Source organism: Hirundo rustica, chromosome 2, assembly GCF_015227805.2.
Source record: "Hirundo rustica isolate bHirRus1 chromosome 2, bHirRus1.pri.v3, whole genome shotgun sequence".
NCBI classification, from domain to species: domain Eukaryota; kingdom Metazoa; phylum Chordata; class Aves; order Passeriformes; family Hirundinidae; genus Hirundo; species Hirundo rustica.
In genome coordinates, this window is record NC_053451.1 from 5,533,645 (window position 1) to 5,553,852 (window position 20,208).

The 20,208-nt window shown below is 41.7% G+C and overlaps 1 protein-coding gene across 2 annotated transcripts in view; it reads right to left on the reverse strand.

Annotated features, from left to right (window-relative positions):
* Positions 1 to 919: 919 nt before the first annotated feature.
* Positions 920 to 20,208, reverse strand: part of HTR1F (5-hydroxytryptamine receptor 1F) — a 104,530-nt gene continuing 85,241 nt past the window's right edge. For both annotated transcript variants that reach the window (XM_040056942.1, XM_040056943.1), the window contains exon 3: positions 920 to 4,916. In XM_040056942.1, the coding sequence (XP_039912876.1) occupies positions 3,775 to 4,878 (1,104 nt within the window). In that variant the 5' untranslated portion in view covers positions 4,879 to 4,916 and the 3' untranslated portion in view covers positions 920 to 3,774. The remainder of the gene's footprint in view (positions 4,917 to 20,208) is intronic.

Consider the following 20,208-nt stretch of genomic DNA (forward strand, 5'->3'; position numbering starts at 1 on the left):
GACCTCCCCAGCACCGAGAACAATCAGGCACCAGCTGAAGGCAGCGACTGCCAAAAGCGCATTTAGATGAGGTGGGTGTTTCTGGGTGGTACAGTCATGTGTTAACAAGTGTGACTGCATCACTAAAACAAATGTATTTTTGAGTCCCCAAGCTCTTTGTAAGGGATGTGCCATCCTCAGGAGAAAAGGACACCAATAAAGCACCTGGCAGAGAGGAAAGGCAAAGAAATGAGTACAGTATAATAGGTATATCTAACTGCTTGTTGTTAGTAAAAACCATCCACCTGAGCTGGATTTTGTGTTCACAGCTGCTTCAGCAACCATTCTCTGTGAAAGCCAAAGTGGGAGTGGGTCAGCTGCTCCAAATCCACTTCTCTGGGTGTTGGAAGAAATCTAAACTGATGGGTGGGCAGCAGACAGCAATGGTGAGGGCAGCTGCAGCAGAGATAGGGACCTAGGAAGCTTTGTGCAAACTCTGGAGGACATGTAAACCCTTTCCCTGAAATGCATGCACAGAGTCTTCTGACAGAGGTGGGAAACCAGACACATTTTTTTTTCTCTTTGCTGAGACTGAACTCTCACAGGGCACAGAGCTACTTGCAAAAATATCTTTATGCTCCAGTGCATAAAATCTTGCTCCATTGTGCTCCTTGAACCTGGTGCTAAGGTCCAGTGGAAGCCCATGTGCTTCAAGGGGAGGGAAAGCTGCATCCTGCAGACATCTTAACCTCTAGCCATTTTGAAAGGGGAATTCTTGTGGGTTTTTTTTCTGGACGCATCACATGCACAGGAAAATGCTAGAGATGAAGTGATGATGTGTGGTGCTGTGTGGGGAAGTGTTTGGCACAGTGGGTTCTGTAAGGGAGCGAGTGATGAGTTGCAGTCAGACACCAAGAAATGATGGTCCACAAGCCGCAAGTGCTTTTAATGGAATAACTGCCCACTTGTTTGATCAGATTTCTTGTAGCTGCCTCTCCCACCACTGTGTTGAAGGGGGAGCAGATACAGCTCGGTGAAAATGATACAAAAGAAACCACCCTGCATCTTGAGAAATGTTTCGCAGCTTAATTAGTTTCAGAGTATAATACTGTTAACAGTGCATATTACAGCTATTTTCTGTTTATCTACATATGATTCCTTTGAGCTTCACCCATTATTATTTAAATGAGTATTTTAAGTATCCTTTCTCCTGAAAAGCAGCCCCTATTTTTCCTTCCCCTTTGATCTCACAGGATATTGTCAAACATCTTATGAGTAAGAGGATAAACAACAGTCTGTACTCCAGCAGCCATAAAGGGAGAGGCTGGGGGAGAGGGATGGATTCCCCCAAGACACCCAGGGTTATGACTCAGGAAATGTGGGAAACAGAGGTCTTCAAGAGCGAATGATTTAGTGGGGTTTTCTGTGCTGCCTCCTGCTAATCTGCTAATCCTTTTGGAAAGCTAAATTTCATGGCTCTTTCTGGAGACAGCAGAGCACAGCTGATGCTGAGAGCAATTTTTTCTCTCAGCATAATGCAGCCAGTGCTGAGGTCATGAGGGCTGCAGAGGCTGTGCTCTGACTGCAATGGTAATAAAAGTGTGCTGGCTTGCACTGAGCATGAGCCAATTCCACTCTGTCGCATCCCAGTATCTTCAAAATTTAGCTATACCACTGCTGTGCTAGAGCTCCATGGTATGACAAGTGAGCTTTCCATTAGATTCCTGGCGGTGTTAAAATCAAGGGCAAAGGAAATGCACTGTTTCTGGTAATTCTGAATAGCATTTCATTTGGACCTTGATGTGAAAGCAGAATACAGTAAGTTGCAAGTGACAGAAACAAATTAGTTCAGTATCTCAAGTTTCAAACCTCGTCATCTTGTAGGAATGCACCCTTCTGACAGCTGTTGTGTCAGCTGGTAGCCACTGAGGAAAATACAAAAATTATTACACACTCTAGAGTTTGTAATACAGAGGAGGGAGTGGGGGAGAGAGAAACAACTGTGATGACTTTTTACCAGTGTTTTTTGTCTAATGTAAAACACTGGAAGTCTCTTGGAAGAGCAACTGCAAGGGCCAGTGACACCTTTCCCCAACTAAAGGGGACCATGGTGCTGCCCTGTCTCAGTTCCTTTGTGGTGTCCCTAGGCTAGTGGCCCAGGTGCCAAACTGGAGCACCTTTGCAGGAGATTCTTGCTGCTGACAGTGGGGTCTGTAGTCCCTGTAAGAAGCCTCAAGTCCCTGTTCCTCTGAGGCAGATTGAATGTCTTACAAAGAATTTGAGGCTGGGCTCTTAGTGACACAGCCTGAATCTGTTTGTCCTGAAAAGTGCAAAACCTAGGCTTTGGTGTGGCACTTAACAACTTCATGGCTTGGCATCTAGAGCATGTCAGTCAGGATTGGCCAAGCTGCCAACTTTCAGACCTTGGGAGGGATTTGTTCATGGGGGTCAGCTTTGACTAAGTAAGTTAGGGTGGGCTAGAGTTCCATTAATGCCTTTTTAACTCTGCTGGGAATGGGGATATAGATGGATGCTCTGGGGGAAGGAGGGGCATAGAGGTGATCTTCTCAGTGAGCATCCCACAGGATCCCGTGCCCAGGTGTGCAGTGCGTACTGAGGTCACTCCTTCTGCCCCTGCTGCAGAAGGTGCTGTACAGCCTTTTCCAGAGACCCAAGCTCCTAGCACTGTGGTGCTTTCTTACTTGCTTGGAAAGGGAGCACAGCCCTCGTGCTTAGGGCAGTTGAGAAAAGGCTCAGGGGCATCAGGCTTCTGAGGATGGAGCGCTAAATATGCTGAGCTGGAGCTGTCAGCCCCAGTTCTTCAAACCTCGCTACCTCACCCTCTGTCAGCAGTGCTCAGCCCTGGCATGAGCTGTGGTTGGTTTGGTGCTGCAGGTCACAGGTTCTCTGCCTGGCCAGGTGTGAGGACACGGAGAAAGGAGTGTCTCTTTGTCTCCTGCTTCTCTCCCTTCTAATATCTCCACAAGAAGAACCAGCTGCTCTTTATGAACCTTCCCTTCCCCATGGAAGCAGTGTCTCAGAGCACCGGGCACTCCGTGTACCCAGCTCACTGGAGGTGCCCCAGATGTCTGGCTGTTTCCCTTGGGGTGACGCTCACATCTGCTGTGGGTGTGCAGTGGCAGAGGGCTCCCAACACTGGCCTGCTATGAAACTGGTGGGAGCCCCTTGCCTGCTGCTGGGGTGCTGTGTAACACTGGGAAGTCCATCTACGGGACAAGGCAGGGCTGCAGCTCACTCGTCTGACTGATGCAGGATGATGGTGGATATATTTAAAGCTACTACCCTTGGCTGTGAATGGCTTGGCTCTATGTTGCAGGCCTGTGCCAGACTGTTGAAATCATGTCATTCCATGGTGTATTTTTCTATCTTATATCAGTAGGGTTTAAAATGTGTGTGCTGTTTTACTTAACATTTCATTGATGACTGAGGGTTACTTTTTAAAAAGTTTTGTTTCTTTGTCTACTTCAAGTGCATGTTTCCTTCATATTTAAGGTAACACCTTATGCTTCAAGCTAGGTAGCTGTGCAAATCCCGGCTGGATCAGAGCCACAAAATGCTACCTCTTTTTCTAGAGCAAAACCAATCCCAGATGATCCATCTCTTTAAAAACCGGGCAATTAATGCTCCCAAAATTTCCTATACAAAAAAAGTCATTATAATGTAAATGCAGAGTCCTGGTGCTTTGCCTTAAATACAACAAATGCCGTCTCAGTTATATAAATTTATACAGGTTAAAAAACAATGACTATGTTCTCCTTATATGAACAAAAGCTCTTAAAGGTACTGCCCGCACCGTACAAGCTTCTGGAAGGCTTTCTTGAAATCTTCATTAAAGATTGTGTAGATTAAAGGGTTAATGAGGGAGTTTATATATCCCAGCCATGCTAGGAAATTAGACATGTCTTCTGAGATATGACATGTTTCACAGGTATTAACAACTACTTCTTTAACAAAAAATGGGAGCCAGCAGATCACAAATGCCCCCAAGATCAAACCCAGCGTCGTTGCTGCCTTTCGTTCTCTCGTGCTGGAGATTCTCTGTTTTTTCCAGGACTTCTCGTGCTTGGATTCTGACCTAGGGCTTCGTAGGCTGATGTTGATTTTATCGGAGCTCACCAGGGGATCTGAGGTCTTCTCCGTCGTGCTGGGCATTGAAGCTGATTTGGTGCTTCTTTCGCCGGCGTCCAAAAGGACCTGTCCGTTCACCCCCTCCTCCCTCACGATTCGGCTGACGCTCCTCCTGTGAAATGTCTTTGCTGCTTTGTAGATCTTGTAGTAAAGGATCAGGATCAAGGCCAGTGGGATGTAGAAGGCGCCAAACGTGGAGTAAATGGTGAAAACAATGTGGTCATGCTTGATGATGCATTCGTCCTCCCTGCTGGTTGTCTGGTGCCTCCAAAACAAAGGCGGCATGGAGATAAAAATGGATATGATCCATACAACTGCTATCATGATGCCAGCATGCTTAGGTGTCCTTTTCCGGGCGTATTCCACGGCATCCGTGATCGCTCGGTACCGGTCCAAAGCAATGGCGGAGAGGTGCAAGATGGAACAAGTGCAGCACGTGATGTCCACGCTCAGCCAAATGTCACACACCACCTGCCCCATGATCCAGGTCTCCTTTACAATGTAGACGATGCTGAAGGGCATCACCAGGACTGCCACAAGGAAGTCAGTCACTGCAAGAGAGCAGATTAGATAGTTGGCGGGGTGGTGGAGCTTTCTCGTCACAATTATTGCAGTCATCACGAGGGAATTGATGGCCGTTGTCATTAGAGCAAGCACAGACAGGGTAATGGAAATGAGAATCTTGGATGTCGCCCATTTAAAAGGTTCTTCTGATGTACCGTTTTGTTCAGTTGAGTTTATTAAATCCATGTTCCCTTTTAAAGATGATCTTTACCCATAGCAGTTACCTGTTGGAAAAGTAAAAACATTCAGATAATGCACCCTTGATTTTCTGTCATCTTAAAAGACAGCAGGCCCTAAGCTTACAAGAAGTTCAGACTTATCATTAGAAATTATTCTGGCTCCATACTCCAGCCTGGTTCCTTGAGTGGCTAAAAATACTTACTTCCCCTTCAGATAAAAGCACTTATTCTGCATGCTTTGTAGAGGAGTCTTGAAGCTGGTTAAATGTGAACAACCTCATCCTAAAGTAAGCATTAATACTACTTTTAGTCTCGTGTTGTCTGCTCCACTAAGCAATGTAATGACTGTTGAAAACATTAATCCAGCAGGCATAATGCTTATTTTCCCCATATAAACTCATTTTCCCCCATCAATAAGTGACTCATTCCTCGTGTATTGGTTAAACATGGGATTTCTTAACTGGGACATAATTTTGAAGAGAAAACAGAAATGTGTTCTAGGGTGACACACACAGGAGAAGAAAAGAATTGTGTGATGAAAGTGTCATTTTACATCTTCCTCTCACACATCTCTAAAATGAAACAGATTAATATGTTTTAAAACTTCAAATGGTTCACTTATTGTCTAATTGAAGTATTATACACACATTAGAGTCCTGAGAACAATCTCTAGTTTTCCTCAAGTTTTGCTGTTCTGTGGTTTCTTGCCAAAGAAAATTGAAGAAAACTTGGATGCTACTTGTTCTGCTAATGACTCTATGGAGATAGCCTAACTCCTCCCATGGGTCTGCAGGAGGGAGAATGCAGGAAAATACTGATGAAATAAGTTTTTGGCTGTGTTCTGGGGATACGTTCTTAGCAAGAGGAGTTTATTAGTACCCTGTAGCGTGCAGCTGAATTGGAGTTTCCAGCTTTAACTGTGAGTGACAAGCTCTACTCTAAAGAGGATCAGGTTTCATCCTCTAGTGACTGTTGACCTGCAATTTCCTGGGTGAGGTCTACTTGATGAACACCTAAGTGGGGTTATCTCTGACAGATTTTTGAGTGTAGTGAGTGAGTTCCACTTGTGTTACATGGGATGCCGCATGTAGGGAAATATGTGAAATTAGTGAATAATTTTTCTTTCAGAAATTTGGCTTCGTTAACATAACTGAAGCTTTTTGATATTACACTGGAGTGGCTGAAAAAGAATCTCATTTATGGTTTATAATCTTGGGCCCAACTCACTCACTTGGCTTGATATTTTAACTCCAGTGCTTAATATGCTACTGACTACTCAAAAATGTTTTTTAGCACTGGTTGACCAACATTTAATTGAATGGAAGCACAAGGAAAGGAAATGTATTTTATGTGGTGATATTTACACATGCTGAGCAGATTCTTGTCCTGTACATGAGCTGATCACGACGTGTGTGTGTGTGCATGTGCTTTCTGTGTTCCTTTCTCGGAACTTGAAATATACGTTACACAAGTAAAAACAGATCTTTCATAGTGTCAGTGTCACCTTAAAACCTTCTGAATCCACACCAATTTCTATTTTGAAGATATTTTTTGTCTGTAGCTAGCTGCCTTCTAGGGAGAGAACAGACACAAATGCTATTATCTGGTGAATGTTCAAACTTTGCTAAATAAATCTTCCTTTTCAAGCTTATGCAAATACATAGGAAAAAAAGTTTATTGGGAAAAATGAAGGTGTCTGTTGATATTCAGCAGTTGATCATACTTTAAAACAGTTACTCATTATGGTTAATCACCTTATTAATTTCTAACTCTTTGGATATTAGTCCTTAATTACAAGCAAGGAAAAAGCAATTTAGAGCTAATGAAAGCTGATTAATTGTTTTTGAAAGATTCTTCCGCTTGAGACCGTGGAGTAAGGAAGATAGTATGGGTAGATTTGTAAAAGTGGCGTGTGGGAATAAGTAGTTTCCTTAGTGCTGCTGTGATTTGGAGGCTCTTTATGAGAAGCACAGTGGCAGAAATGTGCTGGCTTGCACATTTCTGTGCAGTGATTGTGCATCTCTGTGTGGAGGCAGAGCCATGCAGAGAGCTGTGCTGCTTAGCACTGCCAGTCACAAAATTTGGTGGCTTTCCTGGTTGAGTGGGGTGGGAATTTGTGCAGCTTTACTGGGTGATCATTAACTAAAAAAGATTGTTTTGTAAATATGTGGAGTTGAAGCATTGACAGTATTTAAGGACTGCTCCTTCTTTCTCTTTTGATAATGGCCAGAATGACGTAATGACTTTTTCTTAAGTGGAACTCAGTTCAGTCAGTTGCCACGGGTGGCTTCTATCGTCAGCAAGCAACCAACCCACATTTAGGAGTATAAAGGATGATCCTGTAGACAGTGCACTGGGTTAGGATGCAGGAGAGCTGGCCTCTGCCCCTCTGCTTTAGCCTTTCCTTGTCAAATTTTGAGCAAATTCATTACAGTGCTTCCGCTAATTCACTGTAAAACAAGAGGAATTCCCTGGAACCTTAGTTTGTTTATTTTTACTGTTTTCTCTTAGTAGCATGATTTATCTCTTGTGGAATGGGAGGAACTAGCCACTTCTACAAATCTTTTTTTCCTTCCCTTCCAGATCTGGCATATTAAGGTGACCTGAATGCAAATACTTCCTTGTCTGTAAACACACACATATATCATCTTACTGATCATGTTTAGAAGGCAGGGGTGAAAATGTCTGTGCAGCCTTATCACAGAAATAAGCACTGAATTTGTTTAGTGGCCACTAAAGGAAAATGAGTATTGTTGGTGTTTCAGCTTTTCCTGAGCATGTGTGTGTGTTATTAAGCCTATAACCCCCCATTTGTGACTAAGATTTACAAAATATCAGTGTAATTGCTCTTGTTCAACAGTCTTAGTCTGCCCTTCCGGGTTTAGAAAACAGTATTATTCTGCCTTTGAAAACCTGGAAAATAAATAAAAATGCCTAATGCTGGAGAAACATGACTGGGAATACCTTTGTAAAAGGCATCATCAGTCTGCTGTTTGGGGTTCTGAATGCAGACTGAACTGCTAGAAATGTACAGCTCCTGATTTTTGGACCTGTTTCTTTTTTTATTTATTTATATTTTTTATTGTTTTTCTTTTGCTTTAAGCATTGGCAGGGAGAAAACTTGCTAATTAGGGTTTAAGTACTACTTTCAAATACAGGTTTTTTGAGACTACTGGGAAGGGTGGGAGAAGGTCTTTGCTTTTTTTCCCATGTGGGTTCATTAACAAAATCTGTTTTAATTAAAAAAAACTGTAACAGTAATCAGACAGCAAAATAAGCCTGGGATTGGATTTAAGGCATTTAAACTGCTACAGACAGTAACATCAGCATTTGTGCTTTAAGTAAAAGCAAAGTTGTGCTGGGACAGAGAAAACTCCTACTTTTCCACCTTCCACCAGGCTTCAGCTGGCTTTGAAGTGGAGCACTTCACTTGCCAGCAGGAGTCCCTTGCTCTGTTGGTCACTCTGACCTGCAAGCCAGTTGGATCTAAAATTTTTTATGGGGCTTTATAAACTTGTACAAATCCTTCCTAATGTGATTGTGTGTCTTTATATACTGACCAAGAGATGTACTAATGACAATTAGCTTCATCCATCATATTAAGCGTGAGCAGAGGGAAATATTGCTGCTTTGGCTTAAAAAAAATCAGTTTAAGAAAGAGATGAGCTTGTACTTGGATCCGATAGGGGATGTGTACTTTGAGCTTGAACCCCAGTGTCTCAACAGAGGAGGAAGGGTAGCGGGACACTTTCACCTGATTCTTGGTGTCCTTAAGCTCTTTCCTCCCAATAGCTCTTGCTAAGACTCCTAAAGCCACAGTGCATCCCTGAGACAAGGCAGGGAAGGTTTGTAAGGGAAGTTCCTTGCCAGCTGCAGCAGCAAACCTGCCTTTCCTGGAATGCAAAGTGGATGTCTGTCAGCAGATTGAAGTACGAAGAAATTACAAGGTTGCCAACTCTCCTTGCCCAGTCTGCACTTCTGCATGCTTAAAACCTTATTTTTTTTCTCTTTCCCCCCATATCTCCAATTTAAATCAGAGGCAGAGTTATTTCCATTTCTTAATCTGTCAACAAATATTTGTATATGCATGCTAAAATAATGCTTAAGATTCCCTGTTTGGGTGATGCTCTCCAATCCATGGGACTGAGCACAGTCTGGACCTGAAATGTATTGGCAACTGGAGGAATATCTTAAAAGCTGTTTAGGTTTTGCTGTATGAGTCTCCACAAACTGGAGTTATTTATAATTTCCACTTGTAAAAGGTCACAACAGACCTAGAAACACAGACGACAAATAACTGAAAAATTACAGATAAATCAATTGAACTAATATCAACTAAAGATAATGTGGAATTCTGTCTCCCAAGCACGCCTCAGGAGAAGCACGGGCAAATAAATAGGCTTTGCAGCACACTCTGAATACCAATATAACACAGGAAGGAAACAAATCTAAGTCCTGGAGCACAGGTATCTCCATGTCTGAGCACAGGCACTCTGATTTCTTACAGAATGGCAAAAGAAAGTCCCTTTCTGTTCCTTGAACCTGGATTTGGTGCTTGTCTTAGCTGTGTAACAGTCTTAAAAATCCTTCTGTTGGCAAAATTATGTGCTGCAGTATGCTTTGTGTCAGGCAGCACAAAGTTTATGCTTGCTTTAAATTTTCTGGATGTCTCTTTGAATTCATTCAGCCAGCAGAAATAATCCCAAATGGCTAAAATGACAAAGTCTGATAGACTTAGCCCTGCAAATTACCACCTCAAATGTCTGCTCTGTCATGTTATTGCTCCTGGAGCAAAACCAACAGAGTTAGGTAGTGCTTCCACTGAAGCAGCTGAAATACAAAGTCTGAAGCCTTCCTCAAGCTGCCAGGGAAGAGGAATTTGCCCTCTGCCACTGGGTGCTGACAGGAGAGATGCAAGTACCAACTCCATCAGGGCTGGAATGAAGACAGTGCTCTCTGCTAAAAGGGAAGCACTGGAATAGCTCCGTCCTCATCTCGCCGGTGTAACTAACTCACCTTCGTGTTCCCTACTGTGATTCCTTTGCCAGGTTCTCTCTTTGTGTCTCTAGGACTGCAGTGTAGCCCCAGACTGCCTGTCAAGCCAGCCTGGAGAATCCCTCCCTTGCTTGTTGTCATCATATCTGTAGCAACCACTGCATCTGCTTATGTGGAAGAATGTGATGTTCAGAGGGTAATTATGCATTCCTTGCTGCTTCTAATGTTGAAGTTAAGGGTTTGGCTTTCTGTCTCCTTTTGGAAAATTAGTCACTTGCCTGTGTTTGCTCTTTATTTCATGTCCCTCTGCCATCTGTTTTAATCTAGCTGAGGGCTGTTTGGGGGGGAAGGAAGGAGGAGCAGTTAGAAGACTGGATGATGGACTTGCTATATAACACATGACTCCCAAATGCAGCTTCAGTTCTTGGGTGGCCACAGAGAGACCTGTTATGATATGATCATTTTTGGCTGGAGAAAGAGAAAATTTCATTCCCCTCTTCATAGTTCTGCAGAAGAGATGACAGTGATTTGTTTCTGTGATTTGTTAGATGAAGGGATTTGGTTTCCTCTCTTATTTGAGGCTGCTCTGAACCCCTAGTCCAGATCTCTCAGGGTAATGGCCTGGCCAGTTCTCTGTTGTGTTATATGTGTTGTGGAAGAGCCCCAGAGTATCAGGGAGCTGCTTCCTGCCATCTTTTCTGCTGCTGATGCTCCTAGCTGTTCAAATAAATAAATATATGTGAGAAATAGTGTTTGAGCACCCCATCCCCCAGTGTGAGCCCCACACTGAGCAGACTGGCATGTTCATGATGTTCTACAAAGACAAAATCCCATGTAACCACATGACCACCACCCTGTCCTTAGAGGTACATATCCCCTTGCACTTGGGGTTGGGATCTGAACTTGAACCCTCCATAACATAAGTGTTCCACTCCCCATCCCAACTCTTTGGCATTCATCCTTTGTTTATTTTGGATCTAAAATACCTGAAATGTTCCATTCAACCAAAAAATTTCTGTATTAAGAAAAAGTTTAAATTTTTAATTTTAGTCCTGGTGAAGAAAAAGCAAGGTTTCTCTTTGTTTTTATTTGAAGGTGGTTTTTTTTTTTTTTTTTTTTTTTTTTTTTTTTTTTTTAAGTCAATCAAAGACGTGCTTAATCACCCCTTTTTATCTAATTTGTACCTAGGTTCTTACTAGGCAGGAGTGGGTTGTTCTCATTGTTGTCAACTAAATTTGTATGGGGGGTTGAAAATGCAGAATGGCTTTACTCGTGTTTCAGAAAACTGCCTTTTCAGGTAAGGGCTTGAAACCTGTAGGAATCACAAAGCAGTGTTGGAGCAAGGAGGTTGAGAGGCAGTGTTAGTTTACTTGAACAGTCATAAAATGCAGCCTTGTTTCTCCCACTTCCCACTCATCCTTATGCTTTGAGGCCATGTGTTCTTTGACAGCCCTCTGAAAACACTTGTGTGTGCAGCTGCAAGTCCCAAACCTCCTTCACTGACAGACCTTCCTCTGAAACTCTTTTACAAGAAGGAGGTTCAGTAACAAAACAATATTTTCAAATGCGTGCCTGGAAAAGATCTCTATTTCAATCTATAATATAAGAAAACATAATTTTCAGACTATATCCTGCTGTTGGGATTCCAACAGCTGGGGAATTATTTTTCTGCTGTGTGATCACTGGGGCAGCTTTGAGGGAGAATTGGTCTCAAAAGAGTTTGCTGGAAGAGGAGTGAAGGTGACACATCCCTGTGCTCCTCCTCTTCAGCAGGATTCTGTGTGACACGAGAACAGCACAAGTCTGTGGCTGATCACTTGCAGTTAGGAGAGATGGCAAAATTCACTTAATATTTAATCTCATCTCTGACTAGTTTTTGGAGACTGATGCTATTATAGATAGTATTTGTCTTACTGCATATTTCCCAGTGTCTTTCTCTGCACTTCTTCTCACCATGTCATTTGTCTTTGTCCTAGTCCTCACCTGATCATCTTGGAGACTGAAGGTCTTTTCCCCTTGATGCTATTATTCATATGGCATGGGATAATCCTGTCAGATGTAAACTCTGCACTGGGTTTGCCCTAAGCAGCACTTTTCTAACATTTCCTTTATCAGGACCAACTGAGACAATTCAGGCTATTTGCCCTGAATGATGTGCATGTAGCCCTGGCCAAGAAGTACTTCAAGCAAAACAAACAAAACAGTCCTTAAAGCTGATGATTTCGGAAAAGGGAGGGATATTAAGAGCTTTTTAGAGGAAGTAGAACTCAATTTTTTTTTTCCCAGTCTCCATGGGAAAAACAGAGGGGAAAGCTGCCAGAAAAGCAGGAAGAATTTGTGGAAAGCTTTCTCAAAGTGATGCATCCATGGTGCAGGGTTTTGTTGTGGAAGAATGTTTTTCTTCTTTCAGACAATGCTTTTCTGCCAGCGGATGCCAGGCTGCCTTGCCTTGATGGCTTCCACTTGCCTTGATGACTTGTACACTTAGGTTGGAGGCTGTCTTTCTAAAATTCAGCTTCTGTGCCTTCAAACTTAGATCTATACTAACCAGGATGTGATTTTCACTATGCTCTGCATGGAGTGCCGCAGTGCTGGTGATACAATACAGAGAACTAATCTTGTACCTGCTTTCTCCTGCATGGAGGCAGAGCATTAATGGGGGCAGGTAACTGATCAGACTTTCCATGAGCACCACAGGAAAACCAGGGAAACTTCATTTGTTACTTTCATGTGCTTTTCCAGTTGTGTGGAGATCTTGTTGTTGGGTTTTTTTTTTCTGTTTGTTTGTTTGTTTGGTTTTAATCATTTTTTGAGGGATTTAAATCCTAGCATTGACACACCTGAATATTTTAGCCAGAAGAATTATGTTCACTCAGTGCATTGGCATAAATGCTAATGGCAGAAACCCCATTAGTTCCAGGGCTGTTTAAACCATCTGTGTCTTGAGATCTGGGATGCAGCTATGCTGGCAAAACTTCTCTAGTGCGGATTTGGCTTTAGCTCGCCTCCTTTTTACAGTTTCCAACTACTCTGCAGCTCTTGATCATGCCTTTCTCTTTTATTCAGTTTCTCATTGCACTGCAATGCGATTCTCTTTGAAAGCACCAGTGTTAGGCAGAATAAGTCCCAGGACGGCCTGCAAGAAATAAAGTGTGTGTTGAGGAGAGCTGTGGAGATAGGGAAGAGTACATCACTCTGTGCAAGAGCTGTGAGGAGCACTTGAGGAAGTGGAATGGCTGGGAAGGAGAGTTGCTGGAGTAACCCCTGCCTCGTATTTGCACGTGCCCATATGTCACACTGGTGCTGAATTGCACTGAAATGATACAGACACAGCAACTTCCTTGGAGAACTAAGATGCATCAAGAGGCACATTGGCGCGGTGCAGTGCAAGTCAGCGTATGGGATTTCTGAGATTTCTGGCAGGTTTCCTTGGCTCTGTGTGTGTCTGCAGCAGCGAGGATGAGAGGAAGGAAAACTGGAGCAGCTGCCACCAGCCCAGACTGGCAGCTGGTCTGGAAATGACTTGTGCGTGGTCAGGACTGGGAACCCAGCAAAATCTCCCAAGGATCTATTTTGGCAGAGAATGACTGTCTCTGTGGTCAGCTGCCATCAAAGCTTGCTGAATATTTCCTGGAAACGTTCAGTCTTGGGTGTATTTTTATGGGTACAACACTTTCCAGAAAACTTGTAGCAGCAGGCCAGTGTAAAAAGTGTCCAAACACAGAAATAAGGATTTATTTTAGGAAGCTTCCTGGATCTGCCGGGTCTCTTGTTGTAGATGCTGTGATTACTAAATCAGCTCTTAAGCTCTCTAATGCTTTGTGAACTCATTTTCATTTCTGATAGGAAAATAACAGACTGTCACGCACAACTTTTTTTCCTTTGCATAATTCAGATGTAGTTGTGACACTTGACACACAGCACAGATGACTGTGAATGGCTCCTTAAAATTTAAACAGATGATTCAGAATTAATTATGAAAACCAGCCTTATAGTTGTCCCAGAAATTCAGTACAGATGATCATTGTCTAAGAAGATCACCCAGTTTCAGCGGATCCCCAAAATTTCTCATTGATAAAGCAGCTAAAGAATCTTGAATGATGGACTAAGAAAGTATTTCAAAGTTTTTGGTTTTCCTGTTGTTGATTTTTTTTTTCCTTTGAGAATCTATCGTTGTTGGGTTTCTAAGATCTTTTAAAACATAAGTTTTTGATTATGAAAGTCTTCAGCACTGTGTAGAAGTTTGGGTACAACTTTGTCCCAGGGACTCTTGTAGGCAGCACTTCAGCTCTTCGTTTCCTGAGTAAGAAAAACCTATGCAGTTTCAAAAGAGGGTTGTGCAAATCTAACTTTTAGATTTAGATTGTAATCATAACATAAAGAGGAAATAATTCTAGCAGGTTATTTCTCCTTCAGTTGTATGCTGAGAAAATGAAATTTGTGTTTTTATATAAGAATGTTTCTTTGAGAACTTGGTGCATGCTTGCAACGTATTTCATATTTCACAATGACTGTTAAAAAAAGCTGCTTGATTGTACTTGCACATGATAACATGAAATATCAGTTTGGTTGTGAAAAGAAGCATTAAACAGAGTGTGTCTAATTGCCCAATTCCACAGGAGGCACATCAGTGCTCCGAACGGCTGCAGGAGAGTTCAGAAAACCTCCAGTGGATTCTCAGCAATCACAGGCTTTCTGTGGCCCCTGTCATTTCTGAGAGAGATCAAGATTGTAATATGTGCTTTCACATAATAACATGTTAAAAGCAAGAGTAAAGGACAGAGGCAAATGGTTAAAGTGATGATCTTCAGAGATTGGAAGAGGCCTGGAAAAAGGTGAGCCCTTCCTTCTACATGATCTGGCTTGTTTGTTATATATGGGAATAACACCCTCGTGCTTAGCACTGCTGGAATGCTGAATTCCTTTCCCCGGGTTGCTTACAGCCCATTGGAAAGTTGGAGGATTTTCCCATGGACTATAGCATGAAAAGCTATTTTTCTACTAGGAGACTGGGAAAGACCAAATTGTAAGTTCAAAGCTGTCTGTTCAAAAATGGTTTTTCGAATTTAACCTCTGAAGCTAGTGAAATTTGTGGGAAAAGGCTTTTAACATTTTAACATCAGTGTACTGCTGACAAGCAATGAGAATTGCAGTACAGGCTCTCACATTGTTTGCCCTTGTGTAGGTACACATGTGTATATTGCATCGTATTTTCCCCCATCATTTCTGCAATTTCTATTTTAAGAAGTTATCATTGAAAACGACATTTCCTTAGTGTTCAAAATGCTTCTTTGCTCTTTGAAGCTGAAGAATGTTAAAATGTTAACTCTACTGGAAAGGAGCAATGAATAAATTCAGGCAAGTGCCCACTTCTGTATAATACCTTGGGGTTTTTTTCCTCATTTCAGTTTTTCCCATTTTCAGCCACTGAATGCTGACATTACATTCTGTTATTCTTTTTCCTCTTTGGTTCTTTATTCATGATCTTTCGGATGTGACAAGTTCATATGTACCAATTATTCCCCCTCTTCGTCCCAAGGGTTAGAGGCGTTCTTAAAAAGACACAGGTGATTTTATATGCATAAATTAGGAGGATGCTCTCTCTAATCAGTTCACCTGAGTATCTAAGGCTTCAAATAAGACTGAAGAGCAATAGCCAGATCACCAGCTGTTGGAACAGGAAAAATGGATGTGGTTGCCAGCATCTGAAGAAATTATATGTATTTTTACATGGAAGCTCCCTCTGTTTGTACTTGCTTAGCTCTGGGATGAGAGGTTGAAAAGTTCCAACACCATTAGCTGCCATTCCTGGCTCTGCTGTTACTTGACCTCTACTGCAAGATTATTTTCCTTTCTGATAATTCAAATGGATTGTTTTACACCCAGGCAAGCAGTCATAGTCTTTTCCACCTGCAAAGAGTTTATTTGAGTTTCTTTGTTCTCTCTGTTTCTGATAATCCCTCCTAATGAAAAAAAAAAAAATCATAAGGAGCTAATTTAGGCCAGGCAGCAAACTTTATGCTAAAATCTTAGAATCAGTTGTGTGGGAAATAACATTGTATTATACACTTACACATTTTCTTTTGATTACTGAAGTATGACCTGGTTTGACAATATTGACTGTCAATATTCCCTGTTCACTAGATAATAGGCAGCACTGTGAGGAAGAAAACTGCAAAGACAACCATTAATTCCTCAACTATTCTAAGTCCAAATTCAAATTTTAATTTGGAAAAAAAGAACCCTATAACAAACAGCATAGGAGCTTTCAGAAAATTTGTAATTTGAGGTAGTATTGGAGGAAGTAAAATGAAGTCCTTGCTTCCCTATTATTTTCAGCTAATAGTGGTAAAAATGCTGCAGACCTTTAAATACCATGAAGGTTTCTCTTATCTCGGTTGGAGATAAGATATTTTTTGGAAAGCAGGTGAAGAAGAGCACTGAAGAAAGAAGCAAACCCCCCCCCCCCCCCCCCAAGCTAAAGAAAACCTCAACCAAATAGAAAACAACAAAAAGCTACCACAACAAACCAACCCCCCAAAATAAAATTTAACTTCATCTTATAACCATCAAATATGGCACAGGATCATTAGATTAACCTTTTGTTATGATGAAAAGCATTGCTGTAAGATGTTTTTCAGCTGTATTTAATGGGATCAGTAGGTTTATGCTCCTTATTATGTTGAAATGGATAAAGATTTTAATTTAGATAAATGGGTACCTGACACAGTCTGTTGTTGTGGGGTTTTTAAATATAACTGCTGCTTTTATGTTGGCTTCTGACTTCTGTGATGATTAACAGAAAATTACTTTTCCTGTAGTGAAGTTCTGAATTTGGGTGGTGAGAAGGAATTATGTTCTTTGTGTGGATGTTGCAGCAGGAATGGGGGAGCTGGTGTCCATGTGAGTAATCCTGGATAAAAGCAGCTGCATCTGTCCAACTCGGACAACTTGGCTGCTCTTTTTGGTTTGCCTCTGCCCGATTTAGAGAACTGTGTCAAAAAGTGCCTCTTCAGGCCTGTGAAACAGATGAATCTGTTTAGATGCTAGAGGTTGTTACTCAGTTGGGAGAAGCTGGTATCGGTGCCAAAACTGTTTTGGAAAGATCCCTGTTGGATGCTGGAGTAGGACAATACAAATCAAGCAACTGTGCTGGCCCCTTCCCGCCTCCATGAACTGATTTTTCTCTTCCCTGCCAGGGCACCTCTTCTCCATCTTGGCATCCACCCTGCATGCCCAGGATCCCACGCGCCCTGCCGTGTCCAGCAGCTGGTGCCAAGCAGGGTGGTGGGATCCCTGCTGTTCCTTTGTGACTGCTAGGAAATTGTGCTTCATGATGTACTAGGAGAGCTTGCTGAGTGAATGATTTCAGCGTGTAAAATGGACAATTCAGCACTTGTTCTTTGTAAATATATTGAAAACTGTCGGCTCTGCAGATAGTCCTGGGATGGAAAGATTGAATTAAGGTGTAAAATGCATTTAGGCTAGAAAATATCCAGCTCAAATAATCTGTTACAGCTTCCAGTTGTTCTTCCTTCAGTCTGGGTGCAGGATACTTTAATCACATCTCTTTAATTTCATCCAAGGTTGCTCAGATGCCATGCTGTGGAGCGCCAGTAGTGACCCCCAGAAAGTTGTGCTGCAGAACCACTCAAAAATAACGATGCTCAGTATTTACAGGTGTTAGCATGGTCAGATGCTTGCACATTGCTCCAGGTAACCTTTTCAGAGACAAGTGATGATGAGAAGTTTGGGTCTCAGAAAGAGTGATTTGCTAAAGCCTCAGGGAGCTGCTATCAGCAGCGCTGTGTTCAGGGGCACAGCAGGTCCTCCTTCTTCCTCTCTCATCCCCTCCTGTTTGCATAATGAAATGCAACGAAAAGGGGGTTTGTTCATAAGATGCTTTGAGCTCAAGGCAGTTATTTATCAGTGCTTTTCCCCCAGTAATTCCTTTACAGCTGGAAAAATAGATGCGCTCCAGCTGGGACTCCTTGCCCTGTGCCACTGATGGTCTCGTACACGTTTTTCTATGTCTGGCTGAACAATTGCCAGATCAAGGCTTAGGGTCTGTAAGTCTTAATAGGTTTTAGATAAGAACTGCTTGGTTGTTACTTAATAATGTATTTTTTCAGCCTAATATGATTAAAAATCTTTTACTGCCATGATAGTTGTTACAGAATACCCAGAAGGAGGATATTGAGCTGTCTTCAAATTACAAGAATTTGGTGTCTTTGTGGCTCTTCTATTGCTCACATGTAAGAGTAGGGAAGAGGTGCTTTTGACCTTTTTTTCAACTGCTGGGAGTGTGCTTTCTTGAGTTTTTGTGTGGGTGGGAAATATGCCTGAGAAGGAAGCTGGGCTGCCTCAGTGACAGCATTGTGCTAACAGAAGTCTGCAGAATAATTGCTGAGAAGAGACATACGTGTAGGAAAGTGGTGGCAGGGGGCTCTTCATTTGCTTGACTCTGTGGTGTGACAAAGTTATTTTCCAGTCTGGAACTGAAGGAAGTATTTGGATTTTTGACTGCCACTGTATGAGGCACTCTTAAGAGCAATAATAATATTAGCAGTTACTTCTTCAGGCTTCTTCATCTCCATGTGTTGGCTGCATTGCAGGTTGCTAATAAAAGTGGTGTTATAGATTGCAGTGGCTTATATGTGGGAATAGGTCTTTTTATATTCTCAGTTCACCATGGATGATGTTTACTGCATTTGCACTTTTAAAAGCAGTTGTGTAAAACAAGCAAAAGGTGTGTCAGAGGAAAGGCAATTGACTTTGGAAAGTTTTCATAAGCTGTGTTATTAAGTATTTATCTGTGTGGTCTAAGAGCAGGTAGTCTGAAAAGTAGCTGCCTTTAAGAATGTGACAAATGCTGCTTGGGACTGCTGGGAGAGCGATAGTTGAATCATTTATCTATCAAAACAAGGGACTGATGAGCACAGGAACTTTCTTCTGACTACAGTAAAAATGTCAGTCTGAGCAGTTCTTGCCATTTCAAGCCTTTGCTTTTAATTTAAAATTCTACTGCCATTTGATCAGAACATTAAAGTCATGTTCAAATTCTGTGTTCTGTTCAATCAGGAGATTTTTTATTCCTATATGAATGCTACAGATTCCAGAGAACTACCACTTCAGATGGTAGGGAGTGAGGAATCCAGATGCCTCCTTCTGGACCTGGTTTTGTGTGGTTAGAAATTATATTATACTGACTATAAAGAAGCTTTTAGTACTAATCTTGTAGTCATATATAGGAGAGTTTTTGAAAAGACTACAACCATACTGCCTATATTTATTGACTTCAGCCAAAAGTCATAGATTCAGCTGCTTGCTTTTCCTAAAGCTCTGTTTATGACCAGAGAAGAAGTCATAAAGTTCTCCCCTTCTCCATGAAACTGGATAAAAAAACCTCATACATCAATTTCTTGAGAAACCCTTTCAACATCCAAGTGACTTCCTGCGTACCTTTATAGAACATTTCATCTTGCCTAGATATTTTAATCAAATGAGTCTCAACCTTAGGAAAAGTTATAGATAAGTATCTAAAATTGAAGTGATTTAAAGGAATTAAATGTAGTTAAATAGTATTTTCCTATTCTGCTGTATTGCAAACAGTATGTCAGGGACTGCATTTGTTTAATTGTATTTTTAATACTTAGGCTTAATGGTGCAATTGTTCCTCTAGGCACTACTGCAATTTTCCTACTTGTTCATAAGGAGTTAATGAAATAAACCTTCTATATCAAGGAGATGTAACCCTTCCTTCAGCACACAGAATTATGACACTAAAAATGAGTGGCAATGGAAAATTCACATACATATAAATTTAATTATCCGATTTTTGTCTTTGGACATCTGGATTGCCAACAACACATGGCACTTAAATTGGTTTTTGGGTTTCTTTAATTTATTAATCATTTAGATGTTTGATAATATTAGCAGCAGCGTGCCTATGAGTAGGAAGAGAAGTTAAATATTTCCTGGCCCCCCATTTCCTTCCTCATCTACTAGAAACACAGATACTAGCAAAGTTAAAGACAAGATTTTTACCTTTTTGCTTTAGCTGCAAAGAAATGTAAAAAAGGGACTACTTAGTGCCCCAGGAGAGGTTGAATAAGTACTTTCCTTTTGCTCTAGTGGCAAAAAATGTCTTGAAGTACAGCTGAGCTCAGTCCCCTGTTTCACAGAGCTTTTAGAATATCTTTCCATGCAATTTGACCAAATGCTCCCACTTGGCTGCCTTTCCCAACCCATACCCCTTGGCAGCAGCAAGATGGTCACATTTTCCCTGCCAATCTCTGCACAGTCTGCAAGTAGTCTGTCCATTAGTTCTGCAGCAGAGAAC